The sequence below is a fragment of the Prunus mume genome, linkage group LG2, assembly GCF_029339155.1.
Source record: "Prunus mume cultivar Tortuosa linkage group LG2, ASM2933915v1, whole genome shotgun sequence".
NCBI classification, from domain to species: Eukaryota; Viridiplantae; Streptophyta; class Magnoliopsida; order Rosales; family Rosaceae; genus Prunus; species Prunus mume.
The window spans coordinates 770,748-789,073 of NC_142699.1; the positions used below are offsets into that span (position 1 = coordinate 770,748).

The 18,326-nt window shown below is 35.0% G+C and overlaps 4 protein-coding genes across 4 annotated transcripts; 3 read left to right on the forward strand and 1 right to left on the reverse strand.

Moving 5' to 3' along the window:
- The first annotated feature begins 5,473 nt into the window (after nt 1–5,473).
- Nucleotides 5,474–6,465, forward strand: LOC148919382 (receptor-like protein EIX1). Its single transcript, XM_089047500.1, has one exon. It carries the CDS (start codon nt 5,504–5,506, stop codon nt 6,347–6,349), a length of 846 nt encoding a protein of 281 aa, XP_088903626.1. The 5' UTR covers nt 5,474–5,503; the 3' UTR covers nt 6,350–6,465.
- A 114-nt stretch (nt 6,466–6,579) lies between these two features.
- On the forward strand, nt 6,580–8,373 carry LOC148919383 (receptor-like protein EIX2). Its single transcript, XM_089047495.1, has one exon. The coding sequence runs from the start codon at nt 6,750–6,752 to the stop codon at nt 8,178–8,180; it is 1,431 nt and encodes a 476-aa protein (XP_088903621.1). The 5' UTR covers nt 6,580–6,749; the 3' UTR covers nt 8,181–8,373.
- A 738-nt stretch (nt 8,374–9,111) lies between these two features.
- Nucleotides 9,112–12,974, forward strand: LOC103318992 (ras-related protein RABD1). The gene is made up of 8 exons (XM_008220472.2): nt 9,112–9,259; nt 9,392–9,464; nt 9,644–9,691; nt 9,809–9,856; nt 10,408–10,479; nt 11,280–11,435; nt 12,280–12,383; nt 12,736–12,974. The coding sequence occupies exons 1-8, from the start codon at nt 9,246–9,248 to the stop codon at nt 12,824–12,826; spliced, it is 606 nt and encodes a 201-aa protein (XP_008218694.1). The 5' UTR covers nt 9,112–9,245; the 3' UTR covers nt 12,827–12,974.
- Nucleotides 12,975–13,545: 571 nt separating this feature from the next.
- Nucleotides 13,546–16,396, reverse strand: LOC103318993 (ras-related protein RABA2a). The gene is made up of 2 exons (XM_008220473.2): nt 16,158–16,396; nt 13,546–14,374 (listed from the first exon to the last, which is right to left on the reverse strand). Exons 1-2 carry the CDS (start codon nt 16,320–16,322, stop codon nt 13,889–13,891), a joined length of 651 nt encoding a protein of 216 aa, XP_008218695.1. The 5' UTR covers nt 16,323–16,396; the 3' UTR covers nt 13,546–13,888.
- Between the last annotated feature and the right edge of the window lie 1,930 nt (nt 16,397–18,326).

An 18,326-nucleotide genomic window follows, 5' to 3' on the forward strand; every position in this document is an offset into this window, starting at 1 on the left:
GGTTTGTGTAGATTTCCGATGTGGGATTTTGTGCAAGTCGTTGTGGTGATGACACTTGTCATGGGGATTAGGTTTGGCAATTGGGAGCTTCGATAGTCGAGAGCTTCAGCAAGTGCCTGGTACCTTGGAAGAGTGTCTTCCTTCGGCAGTGGACAAGGCGTGTCTGCCTTTAGTGCTAGTCGCTTTGAGGCTGGATATGCTCGGTTGATTATGGTGTAAACACTTTGCAATGCCCAACATTCTTTTCTTGTGCTTTTGTCTTGGTCATAGAGATATTTTGTTGTTTCCTTTTTAACTAATATGCTAACTAAATAATATTAAAACTTGAAATTGTCAATTATGTCTATTTTGAAGGTGTCTTTACTCATTGGTCTTTTTTTTTAATAGGATATCAAAAGCACATGAGTACACAACACAATACACATGCATGTATTCTTTCAATAGGCTTTAAAGAAATTTGCTAAAATGTTTGCAACTACTATAAGATGACAAAGGTCACAACAGTCCCTATAAGATGTCTCTAGAAATATCAATAGACCTAAAATTGTCCCTATTACCATTACTAGTATTTTAAGGCCCCGTTTGATGGATTGGACTGGACTGGATTTTTCCAATTAAAATGGATTATAGTCCTAGCCGTTGTTTGATGCATCTAAATTGCACATTGGACTGGTTGTGACTTCTTTTTTCTCTCCGAATAAGAATCCATCGTATGAGGGTTTTATAAACCCAAGCTGAACCACGGGTTTCAAAGCCTCCGCCTCCTCCTTCACATCACATCGCCTTTGCTCAACGTCTTTGCTCTACGTCTCTGCCCTACGTCTTCACATCTCATCGACTCTGCTCTACGTCTTCGCCCCAAGCTAAACCACGAGTTTTTGTCATTCAATCTTTAGAAAACCCAGATTGTGCAGAAGTTTAGCATTCAGAAATCAAACTCAAGTGAGTTTTTTTTTTTGGTTCATTATGCTAATATTCTGCATTATCTTTTTAGGTTTTGATTTAGGGTTTTCTAGGGTATTTGATTTGGCGTTTTGAGGAGGAAAACATTAGATGAACACAGCCAAATCATTGCATGTTTATCAAAGGGTTGGTTTATTGAGTTCACGAACACCTCCTCACACAAAAAAACAATTACATACACTGAAACTAATTAAAAATTTAGTTTGGATGACGTAAAATAACTTGAAATTTAGTTAAAAGTCGAGAATTTAAGAGAATTAAGAAATTGACAATTTCCTTGTTTGGCAACTTAAATGCGGAATTTATTAAATGATGTGAGGAAAAAATTGTGAAAATTAGGGCATCAAATTCCCGAGCTTAATTTCCACCAAAATAAGCGTCATTTTACAATTTACATAGTGTCATTTACAAAATTCGACATACATAATTCCAAACATTGAAATCTTCAATTGCCAGAAATTAAAATGATGGAAATCTAAATTCCATCATTTTAGAATTCTATGTAATTTTCAATTCCTTCATCCAAAATGGAGGGTAATAGTGTGCCTTTTTCCTAGAAATCAAATAGACAGATATAGAGAAAAATCAAACATGTAACTTAGAAAAACCAAATTCATATAGATAAAGAATGAGATCATTCCTAAATATCGATTGAACTCCTTACTTTTGTTTTTCCTAATATTCAAGAGGAAAAAAATCTAAGCTAAAATCTCAAGTCCAATAATGAAAACTTTTAATTATTTGAGCTACAAGTCATTTGCTCCACTGAACTCCTTATTCACATCTTGTTTAGGTCAGTCAACTCAAAGTAAACGATCTTGACTATGCGCCTAATCAACCCTTATTGGGGGATGATGTACCATCAGTGAATTAACTGTGGGAAGAAAAAGGCAACGCTGACCGTCCCTTTCGTTTTGTCAATTTTCATATTTTTTCTCTCTTGATGTGCTTACTGTGGAAAACTAGATTGGAGCTTCCAAGCAACATCCCATCAAGCTTCAGGCAATAACACAGCAAAGAGGTCAAGTCACCACCATCAAGCTTCAGGCAATAACACAGAAAAAATTGTGAAAATTAGGGTATCAAATTCCCAAGTTTAATTTCCACCAAAAGTAGGTGTCATTTCACAATTTTCATAGTGCCATTTACAAAATTTGACATAGATAAATCCAAACACTAAAATCTTCAACTGCCAGAAATTGAAATGATGGAAATCTAAATTCCATCATTTTAGAATTCTATGTAATTTTTAATTTCTTCATTCAAATGGAGGATAATAGTGTGCCTTTTTCCTAGAAATCCAATAGACAGATATAGAGAAAAATCAAACATGCAACGTAGAAAAAAAGGTTCACAAAAGAAAACCCATCAAAGCAACATATCATATAAAAAAACACGTTAAGTCCAAAACTTTTTAATAAAAAACCCAGTGGACTATTTAAATGGCTCAAAATTACTAAATGGCCTTAAAAACAAATCAAAATTAAAAATAACCAAAATAAAGGCCTACCAACAGAATTAAAAATAATCAAAATCTAAGCTAAAATCTCAAGTCCAATAATGAAAACTTTTAATTATTTGAGCTACAAGTCATTTGCTCCACTGAACTCCTTATTCACATCTTGTTTAGGTCAGTCAACTCAAAGTAAACGATCTTGACTATGCGCCTAATCAACCCTTATTGGGGGATGATGTACCATCAGTGAATTAATTGTGGGAAGAAAAAGGCAACGCTGACCGTCCCTTTCGTTTTGTCAATTTTCATATTTTTTCTCTCTTGATGTGCTTACTGTGGAAAACTAGATTGGAGCTTCCAAGCAACATCCCATCAAGCTTCAGGCAATAACACAGCAAAGAGGTCAAGTCACCACCATCAAGCTTCAGGCAATAACATAGAAAAAATCGTGAAAATTAGGGTATCAAATTCCCGAGTTTAATTTCCACCAAAAGTAGGTGTCATTTCACAATTTTCATAGTGCCATTTACAAAATTTGACATAGATAAATCCAAACACTAAAATCTTCAACTGCCAGAAATTGAAATGATGGAAATCTAAATTCCATCATTTTAGAATTCTATGTAATTTTTAATTTCTTCATTCAAATGGAGGATAATAGTGTGCCTTTTTCCCCAGAAATCCAATAGACAGATATAGAGAAAAATCAAACCTGGAACGTAGAAAAAAAGGTTCACAAAAGAAAACCCATCAAAGCAGCCTATCATATAAAAAACACGTTAAGTCCAAAACTTTTTAATAAAAAACCCAGTGGACTATTTAAATGGCTCAAAATTACTAAATGGCCTTAAAAACAAATCAAAATTAAAAATAACCAAAATAAAGGCCTACCAACAGACTCACCTATAATTAAACTAATTGCACATCCCAATTTCCACAAGAATAAAAAACAACGCTCATATATACACATTTATATGTATTAACAGTTTATGCTACTACACTTTTCATATGTATTAACAGTTCATACCACAACTTTCTTTGAATTTACAATTACCGAGATGATATAGCAATTGCCAAAAGAAAGTCTAATGAAAAATAAATGACATTATGCCAAAATATATCCTACATGTTATGAAAGACTAGCTTTTTTAAATCTTAGTCATTTGCTCCACTGAACTTGAACTCCTTATTCACGTCTTATTTAAGTCAGTCAACTTGAAGTAAACAATCAGTGATCGTCCCTTTCGTTTTGTCAATTTTCATATTTTTTTGTCTCTCTTGACGTGCTTACTTTGGCAAACTAGATTGGAGCTTCCAAGCAACATCCCATCAAAGCTCCAGGCAATAACACAGCAAAGAGGTCAAGTCACCACCGTCAATAACAACTTTCACTATCATTGTGGGGTTGTTCATAGAAAATAGGGGATGCTCTGATACCTCAGATACCATGCTAAGATTTTAAAGTGACTGACCCTTGGTTCATTTACTAGCAACATTGATATTGTCCTCAACTTAACTACATGTTTAGTAAGTGTGGAGTTTTATACAATTGGCCTTGATGTTATTAGGAGTGGAGCCATTTATTATATGATGACTTTCTATTTTGTTAAGTATCCGATGTGGGACTTTGTGTATTCTTCAATATCTTTGTTACAAGCTCTGCAATTAAGCCATTGTGTTGGTTTATGGGAGAAGAGTTTTAGGAAATGGTTGGTTTAGTGTTTAGGACAATAGCTTAATTTGGAATGGAAAACTTTTGAAAGGGTAACAAAGTAGTTTTATTAGAATGAAGTAGGAAAGGTACAAGGCCTTGGATATAGGACAGCTGTAGTTTTCAGCTTGATTACTTGAGTTGGCTGTAGGCATATTTATACAGATGCTAAGTTGGCAATTTTGCTTGGACAAGTCGGTTGCATAGTAACCGACTTATCTAAAGTCATTTTTAGCCACCAGTTAGTCTTATAATTCTAGAATTCTCTAGTTACAATTACAATAGAATTCTCTAAAATTTTCTAGTTTTACCACACAAGTGTGCACTAATATTTAACACATTGATTGGCCTACAACGACAAAATGAAGACAATCTGAAGTTTATCAACCAATCAAAATTATTTTTCATTGAAAACATTCCAAGCTCGTGAGAAAAGAGGACTTTAATGATAAATTATGTGTTACAAAATAATTGAAGGGGAATGCTAGCAACCTTCTCTTTAACCTTCTCTTTTGAACCTTCTCTCTTCTCTTCATGACATGTGTCACTTCTCTTTCACTTAAATCAATGTTTTTAATTACAAAAAAAATATTAATTGTGTTTCCATATTTGCCCTTGATAAACTAGTCCAATTCTCCTGTTTCTTTTATCAACGTGGAAAACACAAAAACTAATTCTTAAAGATAAAACAAAAATCATACCCCAAAAAAAAAAAAAAACCACGCTGCAAACCCTTCCTTCCCACCACGGAAAGGGTTTCTTTGCCGCCAGGTGGGGTGGAAGAGAGAGAGAGAGAGAGAGAGAAATGAGGCTTTGCTGAAGGAGGAGAGGGTTTGCTGCCGCTAGGGTGGGGTGGAAGACGAGGTTGGGTGTGGAGCTTTGGTGGCTGTTCACTTTCTGTGTTCGGTTACTTCTTTTTGTTTATGCGTTCACAACTTTAATTTTTTTTTTATTTTAAAATTTCATATTTCCACACTTATCCAATTTTTTTATTTTTTTATTTTTTGGGGTCTAAGTTTTGTTTTATCTTTAAGAATTAGTTTTTGTGTTTTCCACGAATGATAAAAGAAATAGGAGAATTGGACTGGTTTATTAAGGACAAATATGGAAGCACAATAAATATTTTTTCTATAATTAAAAACATTGATTTAAGTGAAAGAGAAGTATTGACCAAAAAAAAAAAGTGAAAGAGAAGTGACACATGCCATGCAGAGAATAGAGAAGGTCTAAAAATCTAGCATTAGGGGAAAAGTAAATGATATTCTATTCTATGTGAGAAGAGAAGATCCCGTTTGGACACGTCCTCTCCACCAAAGATGTATAAATAGCACTCTAGATGACTCATTATTGCTCACAGAGTAAGTATTTAGCTCATGAATATGGGTAGCACTGTTGTCAGGTTTCTAAGCATTGCAACCTTATTTACCATTTGCTTATTATTATGCAATGCAAATCTGAGTGCGCCTTGCAAACAAAATGAGAGACAAGCACTTTCGAAGTTTAAGCCCGATCTTGAAGATCCTTTAATTCAGCTTTCATCTTGGGCTGGTGAGGGAGATTGTTGCACTTGGACGGGAGTTGTTTGCGACAATTTAACCGGTCATGTCCGCGAGCTCCACCTTGCTGAGATGTATTTAACCGGTAAGATAAATCCATCTCTACTCAATTTAACGCATCTTACCTACTTGGATCTAAGCAACAATCATTTTGAAGGAATGCAGATTCCTAGCTTCTTAGGTTCTCTCAAAAGTTTAAGATATCTTAACCTCTCATACTCCTCGTTCGTCGGATTAATTCCTCATCAATTGGGAAATCTAACGAGTCTACAGGTTCTTGATCTGGGCGATTATTCGGAACGGGAGGTTGAGAGCCTTCAATGGATTTCTGGTCTTTCTCAATTGCAACACTTGGACATGAGTGGTGCAAATCTTAGCAAAGCATCTGATTGGTTGCGGGTGACAAACACACTCCCGTCTTTGGTAGAGAACTTGGATATGTCTGGTTGTGGACTTTATCACATACCTGGTGGTATTGCCAACATGACTAATCTTCAATTCCTTTATCTCGATCTCAACTCTATCAGTTCTATACCTAAATGGTTGTACAGGCTTAGCCATCTTCAGTCCCTAATTCTTTCCTTCAATTTTTTTCATGGTGAGATCTCGTCTTCCCTTGGAAACCTCACATCCATTGTCAATCTTGATATTTCGTCGAACTAATCTCAATGGAAGCGTGTCAGAAATTTTTGAAAGTTTTTCTAGGCGTACTTCAGGTCAAATAGAGTCATTGAGTCTATCATCGAACGATCTTTCTGGCCATATAACAGATAAGCTTGATCATTTTGAAAAGTTGCGCGTCCTTCATCTTGCTAATAACTCAATATCAGGTCCCCTTCCACCGTCCTTTGGCAATCTGTCATGCCTAGAAACTCTGTCAATTTCTGATAATAATTTAACAGGTGTTGTCTCTCAACTACATTTCATCAATCTTAAAAAATTGGTGCAATTTGAAGCAAGTGGAAACTCATTGACTCTTGAAACTACTCCACACTGGCTTCCTCCATTTCAACTTTCTATTTTGGATTTAAATTATTGGCATCTGGAGCCATCGGAATTGCCCATGTGGCTTCAGAGTCAAACGCAGTTGAGGGTTCTTAGCATGCCCAACACAAGAATTTCAGGTACCATTCCGACTTGGTTGTGGAACTTTTCTTCCCAATTAGAGTATATTGATCTCTCTGAAAATAAATTGTATGGTGAGGTACGTATATTTCGCAGTTCGCCGTTGTCAGAAATTTTCCTAGGTTCTAACCAGTTCAATGGTTCATTACCTCTTGTTTCATCAACAGTATATGAACTAGATCTTTCCAACTCATCGTTTTCTGGAACGCTCTTTCACTTTTTCTGTAATAATAATAGTGAACCAAAGGCACTTGAAATTCTTCATCTGGGCAAGAATCTTCTATCTGGAAAAATTCCTGACTGTTTCAGAAACTGGGCAACCTTGGTAGTTGTAAATTTAGAAAGCAACAATTTAATTGGGAATATTCCAAGGTCTTTGGGCTACTTACTCTTCCTCCAATACTTGCACTTGCGCAATAATCACTTGCATGGGGAGTTGCCTCCATATCTAAAGAAATGTACAGATTTGACTATTCTTGACCTTGGTTACAATAAGTTTCTAGGAAAGATACCAATGTGGATTGGAACAAGCCTTTCAAATTTGGCGATTCTTAGCCTTCGTTCAAATCAGTTTCATGGCCACATTCCGTACAAACTTTGCGATCTCACATATCTCCAAATATTGGACCTCGCACATAACAATCTCTCAGGAAGAATGCCAAGGTGTTTGTACAATTTTACAGCAATGACCACCCGTTTATACTTTAATCGTCCATTTTATATTATGGGCCGAATAGAGAATGCAAACGTGGTGACCAAAGGTAGAGAAGTGAAATATGGAAGAAGTCTTCTTAGATTGGCAATTATTTTGGACCTTTCAGACAACATTATCTCTGGAGAAATCCCTGAAGAACTTACCAGCCTCATCTGCTTGCAGTCGGTGAATTTGTCTTATAATCTTCTGAGTGGAAGAATCCCTCCCAAGATTGGTGATATGAGATGGTTAGAATCTCTTGATTTGTCCAGGAATCAACTTTGTGGTCAAATTGCTCCAAGTATGTCACGTTTGACATTTCTCAGTGCCTTGAACTTGTCCTACAACAATTTGACAGGCGAGATTCCGAAAAGTACTCAACTTCAGAGTTTGGATCAATCCAGTTTTATTGGTAATAAACTTTGTGGCCCTCCACTTGAAGTGAACTGCAGTAATACCAACGGGACAGTACCGCCGGTAGCAGATCAGAAACACGGAGGAAGTGATTTGCTTGAAGACGGTTGGTTCTATCTGAGCTTGGGACTAGGATTTCTGTTCGGTTTTTGGAGTGTTCTTGGCTCGTTGTTGTTGAACTTGCCATGGAGCATTGTTCTTAATCGGTTCCTAAATAGCATTGTGAAGAAGCTTTATGGGGTAATTGTTGAACATTTTTAACTATTTCTGCAGGTAGATTGACCTTGGTTTGTTCTTTTAGATGTTATCGTTTCCAAAATTTTAAGAGATGCTTTAGATAGGATGTACTTTTCTTGGATATTGATGCTTGTAATTAGGGTCAGGCTTTAAGTCCCCCCTTCTTTGGTAATTGTTTTTTTTTTTTTACTGATAATGTTATGTTTTAAAAGTGTTATTTTATTCTTAAAAAGTTTCGAAACTTTTACATTGTGACTCTTTAGCTGGAGAATTCTGGATCAACCACTGTCCACATATCACCTTTTTGACACTTCTGTTTTTTTCCCCTAAAATCGATCTATGCTCTCGTTAGCTCTCTCCCAGACTCCCTTCCTCAATTCCCTAGCATATTATTCACATAGGTGAATCTACATGTCACTTTTGGGTCATCTGTGATCGGGTTGGTACGCCAAGCATCCCTTGTGCGTCAAATTATATACGACATGTCAACACTCTTCAAAAAAGCTCCAAGCATAATTCCACCCCGAAAAAAAAATTCTAAATAAAGTTACAATATCATAGGACAACATTTACATGGCTTTGGCGAAAAAAAAAAAAAAAAAAAGATGAAATTGAAATTTTTGGTAAAATTTAGTGAGAAAAATATATTTAACCAAGTAACTTAATGGAAACTAACAACAAATCTATAAATTATAAACTTTGAATAATTTAGTGACCAATTTAGTTAAAAAAAATTAAATTACCAAATTAAAATTTCGTGTAAAACTCAATAACTAAAAAGTATTAACCCTTCATTTTATAACTTGAACTTGAGATCACTTTTATTATTGGTAGTTGATTTGTTAATTAAAGTTTGATCATTGTGATTTTCTTTGTACAAAGGTACAATGCAATCGGACCAAAAATAGCAAGAATTAAATTAAACTAAATTAAATTACGACTTTAGCGTGGGGACGTAGGCACAGCTAGTCTCCAGTCTTTGACGGGTGAGGTGAGGTAAAGAACTTCTCTCTTTCTCTCTCCCTCTAAAGTTGAAAGCCCCAAAAACCAAAACTCCCTCGACATTTTCCGACTGCAACTCAATCAATCATGAGCAACGAATAGTAAGCTAAATTATTTTCTTTCTTCCCAAACATCCCCTTTCTCTTATTTTCCCTCCCTTTTCTTTCAGTTTTCTTCACGTGCCTAAATTATCTTACGATTTTCTTATCTTTGTTTTTATTTTTGGTATTTAGCGATTATCTGTTCAAGCTTTTGCTAATTGGGGACTCGTCCGTTGGAAAATCTTGCTTGCTTCTCAGATTTGCTGTGAGTGTCTTCCTTCCACCTTTTCTGTTTCTCCCTTAGATAACAATTATGCTATTTTTTATTCCTTTTTCAATAATAATGGAAATAGCCCAGTGAAGAAATTTTAGGGTTTTGAGATTAATGTTTCTATAATTAGTGCTCAAATTAATACTTCTTTTAATTTCATTTATTGCTTTCAGGATGACTCCTATGTAGACAGCTACATAAGCACCATTGGAGTTGATTTTGTGAGTAGATATATCTGTACATTTATTTATGTTTATGTATATATAAATGTAAATGTATTTGTGCACTTACCTTTGGTGTTTATGGTTTATTTGCTGACATTTTCTGTCAATTTTCAGAAAATCAGAACAGTGGAGTTGGATGGGAAGACAGTCAAGCTGCAGATTGTGAGTAGAAGTTGCTCTGTGTAATACATGGGTCCTTTGGTCGTATTAAATGAAAATACTTGTTTTTGGTATGGGGGGCGCAATTAGTTTTGCATGTATGCTTTGATAAATTGAAATCTATTGTTATGGGTCTATTTTGGGTCTCAAATAAATTGGCAGGGTTTTATTTCTATTTTGGATTTCTGGTAGACATTGTTCTCAGTATTTGATAAGCTTAGGATGTAACTGCACTTTGTTAGCTCTCTATTCGCATGCCTTTTCTTTACGAAATTCTTGTTGAACAGTTAAACTTAACTAGAAATCATTTTGTTTCAAAACATTTGCAAATTGTATGTATGCGTTGTGAAAGAATTGTTCTAACTAAAACTAAATCTAAACCTTTTAAGTTAACCGAGTCTTTCCTACAGAGATCAGTAGAAGTATCAAAATTGACAAGGGAATGTTATGTGTGATGCCTCATGGAAAACTAAACAGGATGTTCAATTACTCTTGCTCACTGATAGATGAACATTCTGTTGGCAATTAACGTTGCTGCTTTTTCTGTCATTTAGTGGGATACTGCTGGACAGGAGCGATTCAGGACTATAACAAGCAGTTACTACCGAGGAGCACACGGGATAATTGTAAGATTTGCATGTTTGCTTTTATTTTTCTCAAGCCTTTTGGTGTAACTGAAGTTGTTTTATTTATTATAAACTATGGTAAGTCTACTGTTAATCTGAGTTTAAATTTACTTTCCGCGATTATGCTCTAGTCCATGAACAGGAACTGAATATTTATTGGACCTTGATTTTGTTGACAGAAAGTTTTGGTCTTTGAAATTGTTAAAGCCAAGTGCTAGAATGACTATACTGGAAAAGTTCTTAGATTGAAATTTTGGATATGAATGAATGAGTATCTCATCAGTTTATGATGCCAATTTCATTGGAATTATGTGTATGGAATAGAAGTTGCAAATTAGTGGTAAGTGAGTGGGTTGGACGTTTCTATATTGTATTGCTGCATGACCACATGGTTTGATGAAAGAATGGTGAAAGAGCATGGATGGACCTTGTAAAGGACTTGCGGGCTCACTAAATTTCTGCAGTTGATTTGCATTATCAGGTTACCTGAGAATGTTATAATTGTTGATGCAGCTTACTGTTACCTCTGTATATATTTTATTTTCTTTAAATCAAAGAGTGAAAGGTTATGTTAACTATCTTTCTTTCCTTTCTATGTTAAAATCAGTAGTGGATGAAAGTGACATCTTTTGAAGCTATTCTGCAACATTAACTATGTCACTTTCGGATCTTACCACCATTGGAAAAACTAGTATCTTATATTGATGAGCAAGATGAAGTGGTAGTTTCTCAAAATAATATGTGTGAGTTCACTTTTTCCTGTGTATGAAAGAGTCTTAATTCTATTGGAACTGCCACAGATTGTCTATGATGTTACTGAGATGGAGAGCTTCAACAATGTTAAGCAGTGGCTGAATGAGATTGACAGATATGCAAGTGACAGTGTGTGCAAACTTCTAGTCGGAAATAAGTGTGATTTAGTTGAGAACAAGGTTGTTGACACACAAACGGCCAAGGTACAAATTGTAGTTTAGTTGCCTGAACATTTGTCAATCCAATTTTAGAAAGTGTAAAAATTGTGTTTTTTCCCTTTAAATGTTCATTTTGGTGACTGCACTCTTTGGGCAATTAATATGCTCACTCACCTAAATGCATCAAACCCGTTCCATGAAATTGGTAAGCTACAGGCATGTTTGTTATGTTTTACCTTTTGTATCTATATGCATGTCCCATTATGACTCCATTGCACATACTTAATGGATATTTGACTTGCTAATTTGTTACTTCAGACCTCAAGATTGACTTCATGCTTTGCATTATGTTATGGTCAATAACACTGTATTACATGTTGGAATTGCTGTGCTTTTGTTGTGTATGACTAATAGGATCCATTTTCTATGGAATTAATACTCAATCCTTGCTTCAGTTTTCAACTATCAAATTAGAAAAGAATCCATATTCTGGTTATTTTTAGTCCATATTAGAATGGCATATATAAAATCTTCTTTGATATGAAGAAGTGTAGCTCCAAGTTTTCGTATTATCAGAGTGGGTGTTCCAGATTGAAGCTCCTGGGGATACTTTTCTGGTCAGATGCTCCTCATGACCCTCAGATTGTATATAAATTGTTTAGTTGGGGACAGTTATTATGTAGGGTTGGCACTGATGAAAATATAATCTTGCTGATTAAGATGTCTATGAATAAGAATGATATTTGTCTTAGTTGTTGATGCCAATTTGGCTGCCGAACGTACTTACAAATGCAATTCAAGTAAATTTTGAACATATATAGACTGACAATTGTGATAATTGCTTGCTGAGGCTTAACTTTTGTTTCTCGTGTTTACTGACTCGCTGTAGGCTTTTGCTGATGAACTTGGGATCCCTTTCCTCGAGACAAGTGCTAAAGACTCCATCAATGTTGAGCAGGCTTTCTTAACAATGGCTAACGAGATAAAGAAAAAGTAAAACCACTAGTCAACTCTTTCATGCTATGATCACTTGCTTGAGACTTTCTTGTTATAAACTCCCCTCCCAGAATTTCTGCTCCAAAGATAATCGTAAAATATCTGGGTAAAAACTATGTTGCATGTTTCTTCTTTCAACTACCCTAAAAGAAAAGGAGGCTGATATTTCAGAAACATCTTGTTGAGGTTCATAATTGACATTTGAGTTGATAGGGGGTAGATGTGTAAATATGTAGTCATCCCCTTTGCAGTAATTTTTTTTTTTGGGTTTCAATTTGTTTACTAGATTGTGGTTTTACTTGCTAGTAGTCTCTTAAGTTGGTAACTTTTTTTTTCTTTGCTTTTGCAGAATGGGCAGCCAACCAACAGCTAACAAGTCGAGCGGAACTGTTGAAATGAAGGGTCAGCCGATTCAGCAGAATGGCAATTGTTGTGGTTAGCCATTCCCAGTATCAAATCTGTTATAAAATTGCAAGACAGTGGAACTGTGTTGACTGAATTGTCATGTGGATGTTTCAGAAACTTGTAAAATATTGCCTAGCTTGAATTCTTATCTATGGGAAAATTCGAATTAGAACAGTTAGATGATGATGATGGGTACACCAACTATGACCATTGAAAGGAAGAAGTCTCGCTGCAGGAAGGTGGAAAATTCGAATTAGAACAGTTAGATGATGATGATGGGTACTACATGCCTGCAAACTCAATAGTTGTCAAAATTAGTTTATAACCATGCCACATGCCGGTCACATGAAGGTCACATGAAGATAACAAAGTTGATGTGAATTGATGAAGTTGAAACTGTAGACACTGAAGTGGAAAATGATCCTAATTATAAACGCAAAATTTTTTAACTAAATTTAGTTAGTCCGAGTAAGAAATGAAGGTAGGGTTGGAAGGGTTTTTAATTTAGAAGTGGGACTTCTATTAACATGCTACCTTGAATCGAGTGAGTTATGCAATTCAATCCAGTGCTAGGCACCAAACGTTAGGTTGTGCTTCATGCACATGATGGTTTCTTTCATTCGGTTCAAATTGGTAATTGGGGTTACGAAAACCAACTGCAATATTATATGGAAGTCATACAATGAACAAGGAGAACTGGGTTGGTAATCCAAAAAAATCAGTTTGTTCAGGTACTTGTCCAAAACAAAGAAAATCTTGAGAACGGTTTGTAATAGCATATTTTGAAGGCAAAGCTTCCTGTGTAAAAGGGCAAACATCACTTTGGCTCCGACCAGTGAAGTATTTCTACAATACAATCCAAACCTCCTGAGGCTTCATGTTCGACGTACCATCCATCTATATACCTAATGAAATATATCCCTTACGGAAAAATTCCGGGCAACAGATAACAAATTATAGTTCAAACGAGGAAGGAATAAGCCAAAAAGGGCAACAACAAAAAAAGAAAAAAAAAGAGCTTAAATTATAACCCACAAACAGATGGAAGAATCGGAAAGAGGAAGACAACAAAAACAGGAAAACTCAAAACTTAATCTTCAGGATGAAGAACAGCAAGTCTTCTTTGTATTGACCTCTGATCCTCCAGTGACTGCAATAGTCTTCCCTTCTTTAATGCTTGCAGGTGTTGGCTCATCTGATGAAAGAGACTTCTTGCTAATAATCCGGTATATCTCTGCAAGAATTGTCTGGAAAGCCTTCTCAACGTTGATTGCTTCAAGAGCAGATGTTTCAATAAATGAAAGGCCTTCTTTTTCGGCGTAACCCTGGGCATCTTCTGTGGCAACCGCACGTAGATGCTTCAGATCAGTCTTGTTCCCAATCATCATGATCACAATGTTTGAGTCAGCATGGTCTCTCAATTCCTTCAGCCACCTGCTCACATTCTCAAATGTTGTTGGTTTTGTTACATCATAGACAAGTAGAGCTCCCAGGGCGCCTCTATAGTAGGCACTAGTAATGGCTCTATATCGCTCCTGTCCTGCTGTGTCCCATATCTGAGCTTTCACAGTTCTTCCCTCAACCTGACAAAGAGAACAGATGAGTACTCATCTTTTAATAAAATACACCAGGAAAGCTCAGTTCTTAAAAAGATAATTGAAGGCAAGAACTCAAGAGCTGGAAAATATTGTGGAAGATGACAGATTAGGATAAAATCTGAGGAAATTGTTAACTTTTGTGTATTTGTATTGTAAAATATGTGAAAATTTGTGTATTTGCGTTGCGTAATGGATAAATAATCATTGAGGATCACTGAGGTATCAAGTCTTTATGAAGTGTAAGCTTGAATATTGCCTTTCATCCACTCAAGTCAGGATGCTTTTGCACGAGGGAGAGCTTTTCGACGTGATTCTAATTGCAAATGAGGTGGTGGACGACAGAGGTGATACTTTGGTTGGATGAACCCGACCAATCCAAACTTTGGACAACTTGGGGAAGAATATTTAGAAAGTTCAAAAAGCACGAACATAATCTCTAAACTTGGGTAAAAAGTTGGGGAAACATAAGAAGAGGAATCTCCAACACAGGCAACTTGAGCAACTTATTCATTAATGTTAATACATATTCATATATGAGGAAGGACCGAGAGGGTTTAGGATTGAGCATCTAGGGATTTTAACAAATGGTGGTTTTTTGGATTGACCTAGGGATTTTAGATGGCCTTTTAGAAGCAAAAGGGTTTGGCAAAAGATAAAGAGAGTGATGCAAAATTATTTGAAATCTGTGAATTTTTTGGTGATGATGAACGGACGGCCAAGGGAGAAATTTGAAGCATCTAAAACCTATGGCAGGGTGATTCCTTATAAGCCTTTTTGCTTACTCTGGCATTATGCTTCAAGCGGTTAGCTGAGAGAGTGCTAAAGCCTTGAAGAGCTCTCTATTGGAAAGGGCCTTTCAGTGGATATGGATGGAGGGGCTTTCAATTGGTTGGGGTGTCAGGAGGTATTGGTATTTGCAGTTTGTTGACAATATCTTCTTTTGTCTTTGGGGATGGGAAGGTGGTTTTTTTTTTTTGGTTACAAGGAGGGCCGAAGCCCAAGAGAAAACCAAAAAGAAAACTACACTGGGACAAGCCTAGCAGTGGTTTTAAATCTAGTGCTTATCTTGCTATTAAATGTTTGTTCTAGTATTTCTGTTTCCTTTAAAGGTGTAAAAAACTGTTTAAATCAGAATCTTTATGAAGCTAAAATTTTCGTATTCCGAAAGTGGAAACTGAGTTTTTTTCTTTCTTTGTTTTTCAAAATTAAAGGCCGGTATATAAATTTGGTGTCAACATAAAATGTCACGTCAAAAGAGAAACTGATTAGCACTAACACTATTAGATAAACAATTCTATGCGCATTGTTTCTCTTGATTAATTTCTCTTGTTTCAGTAAAAATACACTCCATCTTTATTCCACATTGTTCAATTCTTGAACTAAGAATAATAATAAACTAACTATATGCTCCGCTTAGATTTCAAAATAAACAGTAACCAGATCAAAAAATTGAGCTTGGTCCTCTATAGAGTGAAGAAAACACAAAATTGAATCCCTCGCCAAGATTTCAACAAACTGATTACTATAACCAAGAAAACTAGCAGATCTGCAACAATTTCACATTGTACAAATTGAAAACCAATCCAGATCCTAGTTCACTTACGCATTTCTAACAAAATCCAGATCCAAATTCAATCAAAAAAAGCATTAGAAAACAAGCATAAAGAACGAGATCAAATCCGGTTTCGTAACAAATACAACCAAAATTGGGTGTGTGGGTGTGTAGATAGTGTATATTTACAGGAATAAAGAGAGAAAAATGGTGGACCTGGAGAGTACGGGTGGCAAACTCGACGCCAATGGTGGACTTGGACTCCAAGCAGAACTCGTTGCGAGTAAATCGGGAGAGGAGGTTCGATTTCCCTACGCCCGAATCGCCGATTAATACTACTTTGAACAAATAATCGTATTCCTCGTCCGGTCTTCTCGCCATATCTCTCTCTTTCCTTCTCCCCTGTTTTTTTCTTTTCTTTCTTATTTTCGAATTATTTTCTTTATTTCTTACCAAAACAAGAAGAAAGAAGAAGAAGAAGCAGAAGATGCGTGTGGGTCCGAGGAAAAATCAAAAGCGGTGATGTGGGTTGGTTGGCATTTTGCAGAGATAGTTTTTTGAGTCCAAAATGCCCCTGCCAGTTAGTTTTGCCCCAAATGACCCTGCCAATTTTAATGGTGGGTTCCTCTCTTGTTTACACTGGAAAGAAGGGTAGAAAGGGAAACGAAAATAAGAAGAATGGAAAGACATTTTTGAGCAATTCTGAAGCCTGTCTGCATGATTGCGTCATGCTTATACATGTGAAAACAGTTGTCACATGTCTTCTTTATTTTTTTTGTCCAAAAAAATATGTCTTCTTTATTTATCTATATATATAGCAAAAGACAGAAAATGAAAAAACATTCAAAATATCAAAAAATACTCTTGGTTAATGTAAATATTAAGAATTGAAATTATTAATTTAATAAGGATAATATGGTAAATTCACACTTTTTCATATTATAAAAATAAAAAATAAAAATAAAAATCAGATAATGGATCATATTTTTATGGAACACAACTACTAGTCTACCCATTATCTTTTTTAATTCTAAAATAGATTTTTTTTTTTTAAACGCCTCTCGTAAGGGTGGAAGCGCATGCGAAGAGACTAGTTTATTTTGGTTGGGAAGAATATGAGCTCCTGCGTTTGAATCTCCCCTTACTAATATCGCTTTAATCTATATATATAAGCAAAAGGTAGAGAATAATGAAACATTCAAAATATCAAAAAATACCCTTGATTAATGTAAACATTAAGAATTGAAATTATTAATTAAATGAGAATAATATGGTAAATTCACACTTTTTCATATTTAAAAAATTAAAATTAAAAGAAAAATCATATAATTGATCTTATTTTAATGAAACACAACTATCCATTGTCTTTTTTAATTCTAAAATAAATTTAAATTATTTTAAATAAATATTATAAAAAAATAAAATAAAAAAACCTTTCGCGCACACACAAAATTTCAATAGTGGGACATAATGGATCAACAAAAGCCGTCAATTTTATAGATGGTGAACCAACAAAATTAATGCATTTAAGGGTATTACGCATGGTAAAGGGCTTGTAGCTAAAGTAGTTAAGAATATTTATCAATACATTCTTAGGTCCTAAGTTCGACTCTCATTTTCTCAAATATCGCTTGTATTAAATAAAAAAAAATAAAAATAAGTGTTGCGGACGAAGTTGTCATATAAGACAAATGGTTCAAATATTTATTATCTACATTTATAAAGCAAAAGGCAGAGAATGATGAAACATTCAAAATACCAGAAAATACCCTTGGTTAATTCAAATATGAATATTGAAATTATTAATTAAATGAGGATAATATGGTAAATTCACATTTTTATATTAAAAAATTAAAATTAAAAACAAAATCAAATAGGTCCTACTTTTATGGAACATAACTGTCCATGCTATCTTTTCTTAATTCTAAAAATAAAATAAAAAATAAAAAATAAAACCAATTGGCACATGCATGAAGGGGCTGGTATGATAATTATGATGATTGAAAAAAAAAATTTGTCCAAGATAATTTATAAGCAAATAAAAATAGTATAAGTACCTCCAATGCTATCACATTCACTGTCAAATAAAAGTCAATAACCTTGAGCTTGTGGCTCCCGCCAAATTTGCACTCCCATTATCCCATATGCCCATGCTCTACGCATTCATTAAGTCCCATGTCATTCTCATTTACCTCTCCATGCTCACCCAATTTATATCACATCTAGAGACTATACCTAATTTTTCCTTTTTCTTTCACGTAAGTATAAGGTTTATCTAAAATTTAGGAATGACATGACATCTTTCACGAAAAACAGGTTTTGCATTTCCAAATATGAAGGTGGGTTTTTGTTATAGTTATCGTGTTTGAACTTTAATGGCACGTG

Excerpts from the sequence above, each read along its gene's own strand:
- LOC148919383 (XM_089047495.1), top strand. The coding sequence starts at position 6,750 with ATGTGGCTTCAGAGTCAAACGCAGTTGAGGGTTCTTAGCATGCCCAAC.
- LOC103318992 (XM_008220472.2), top strand. Across the intron at positions 10,480-11,279 it reads GAGGAGCACACGGGATAATT|ATTGTCTATGATGTTACTGA; the intron begins GTAAGATTTGCA and ends GAACTGCCACAG. Across the intron at positions 12,384-12,735 it reads GCTAACGAGATAAAGAAAAA|AATGGGCAGCCAACCAACAG; the intron begins GTAAAACCACTA and ends TTGCTTTTGCAG.
- LOC103318993 (XM_008220473.2), bottom strand. The coding sequence starts at position 16,322 with ATGGCGAGAAGACCGGACGAGGAATACGATTATTTGTTCAAAGTAGTA. Across the intron at positions 14,375-16,157 it reads TTGCCACCCGTACTCTCCAG|GTTGAGGGAAGAACTGTGAA; the intron begins GTCCACCATTTT and ends TCTCTTTGTCAG.
- LOC148919382 (XM_089047500.1), top strand. The coding sequence starts at position 5,504 with ATGAATATGGGTAGCACTGTTGTCAGGTTTCTAAGCATTGCAACCTTA.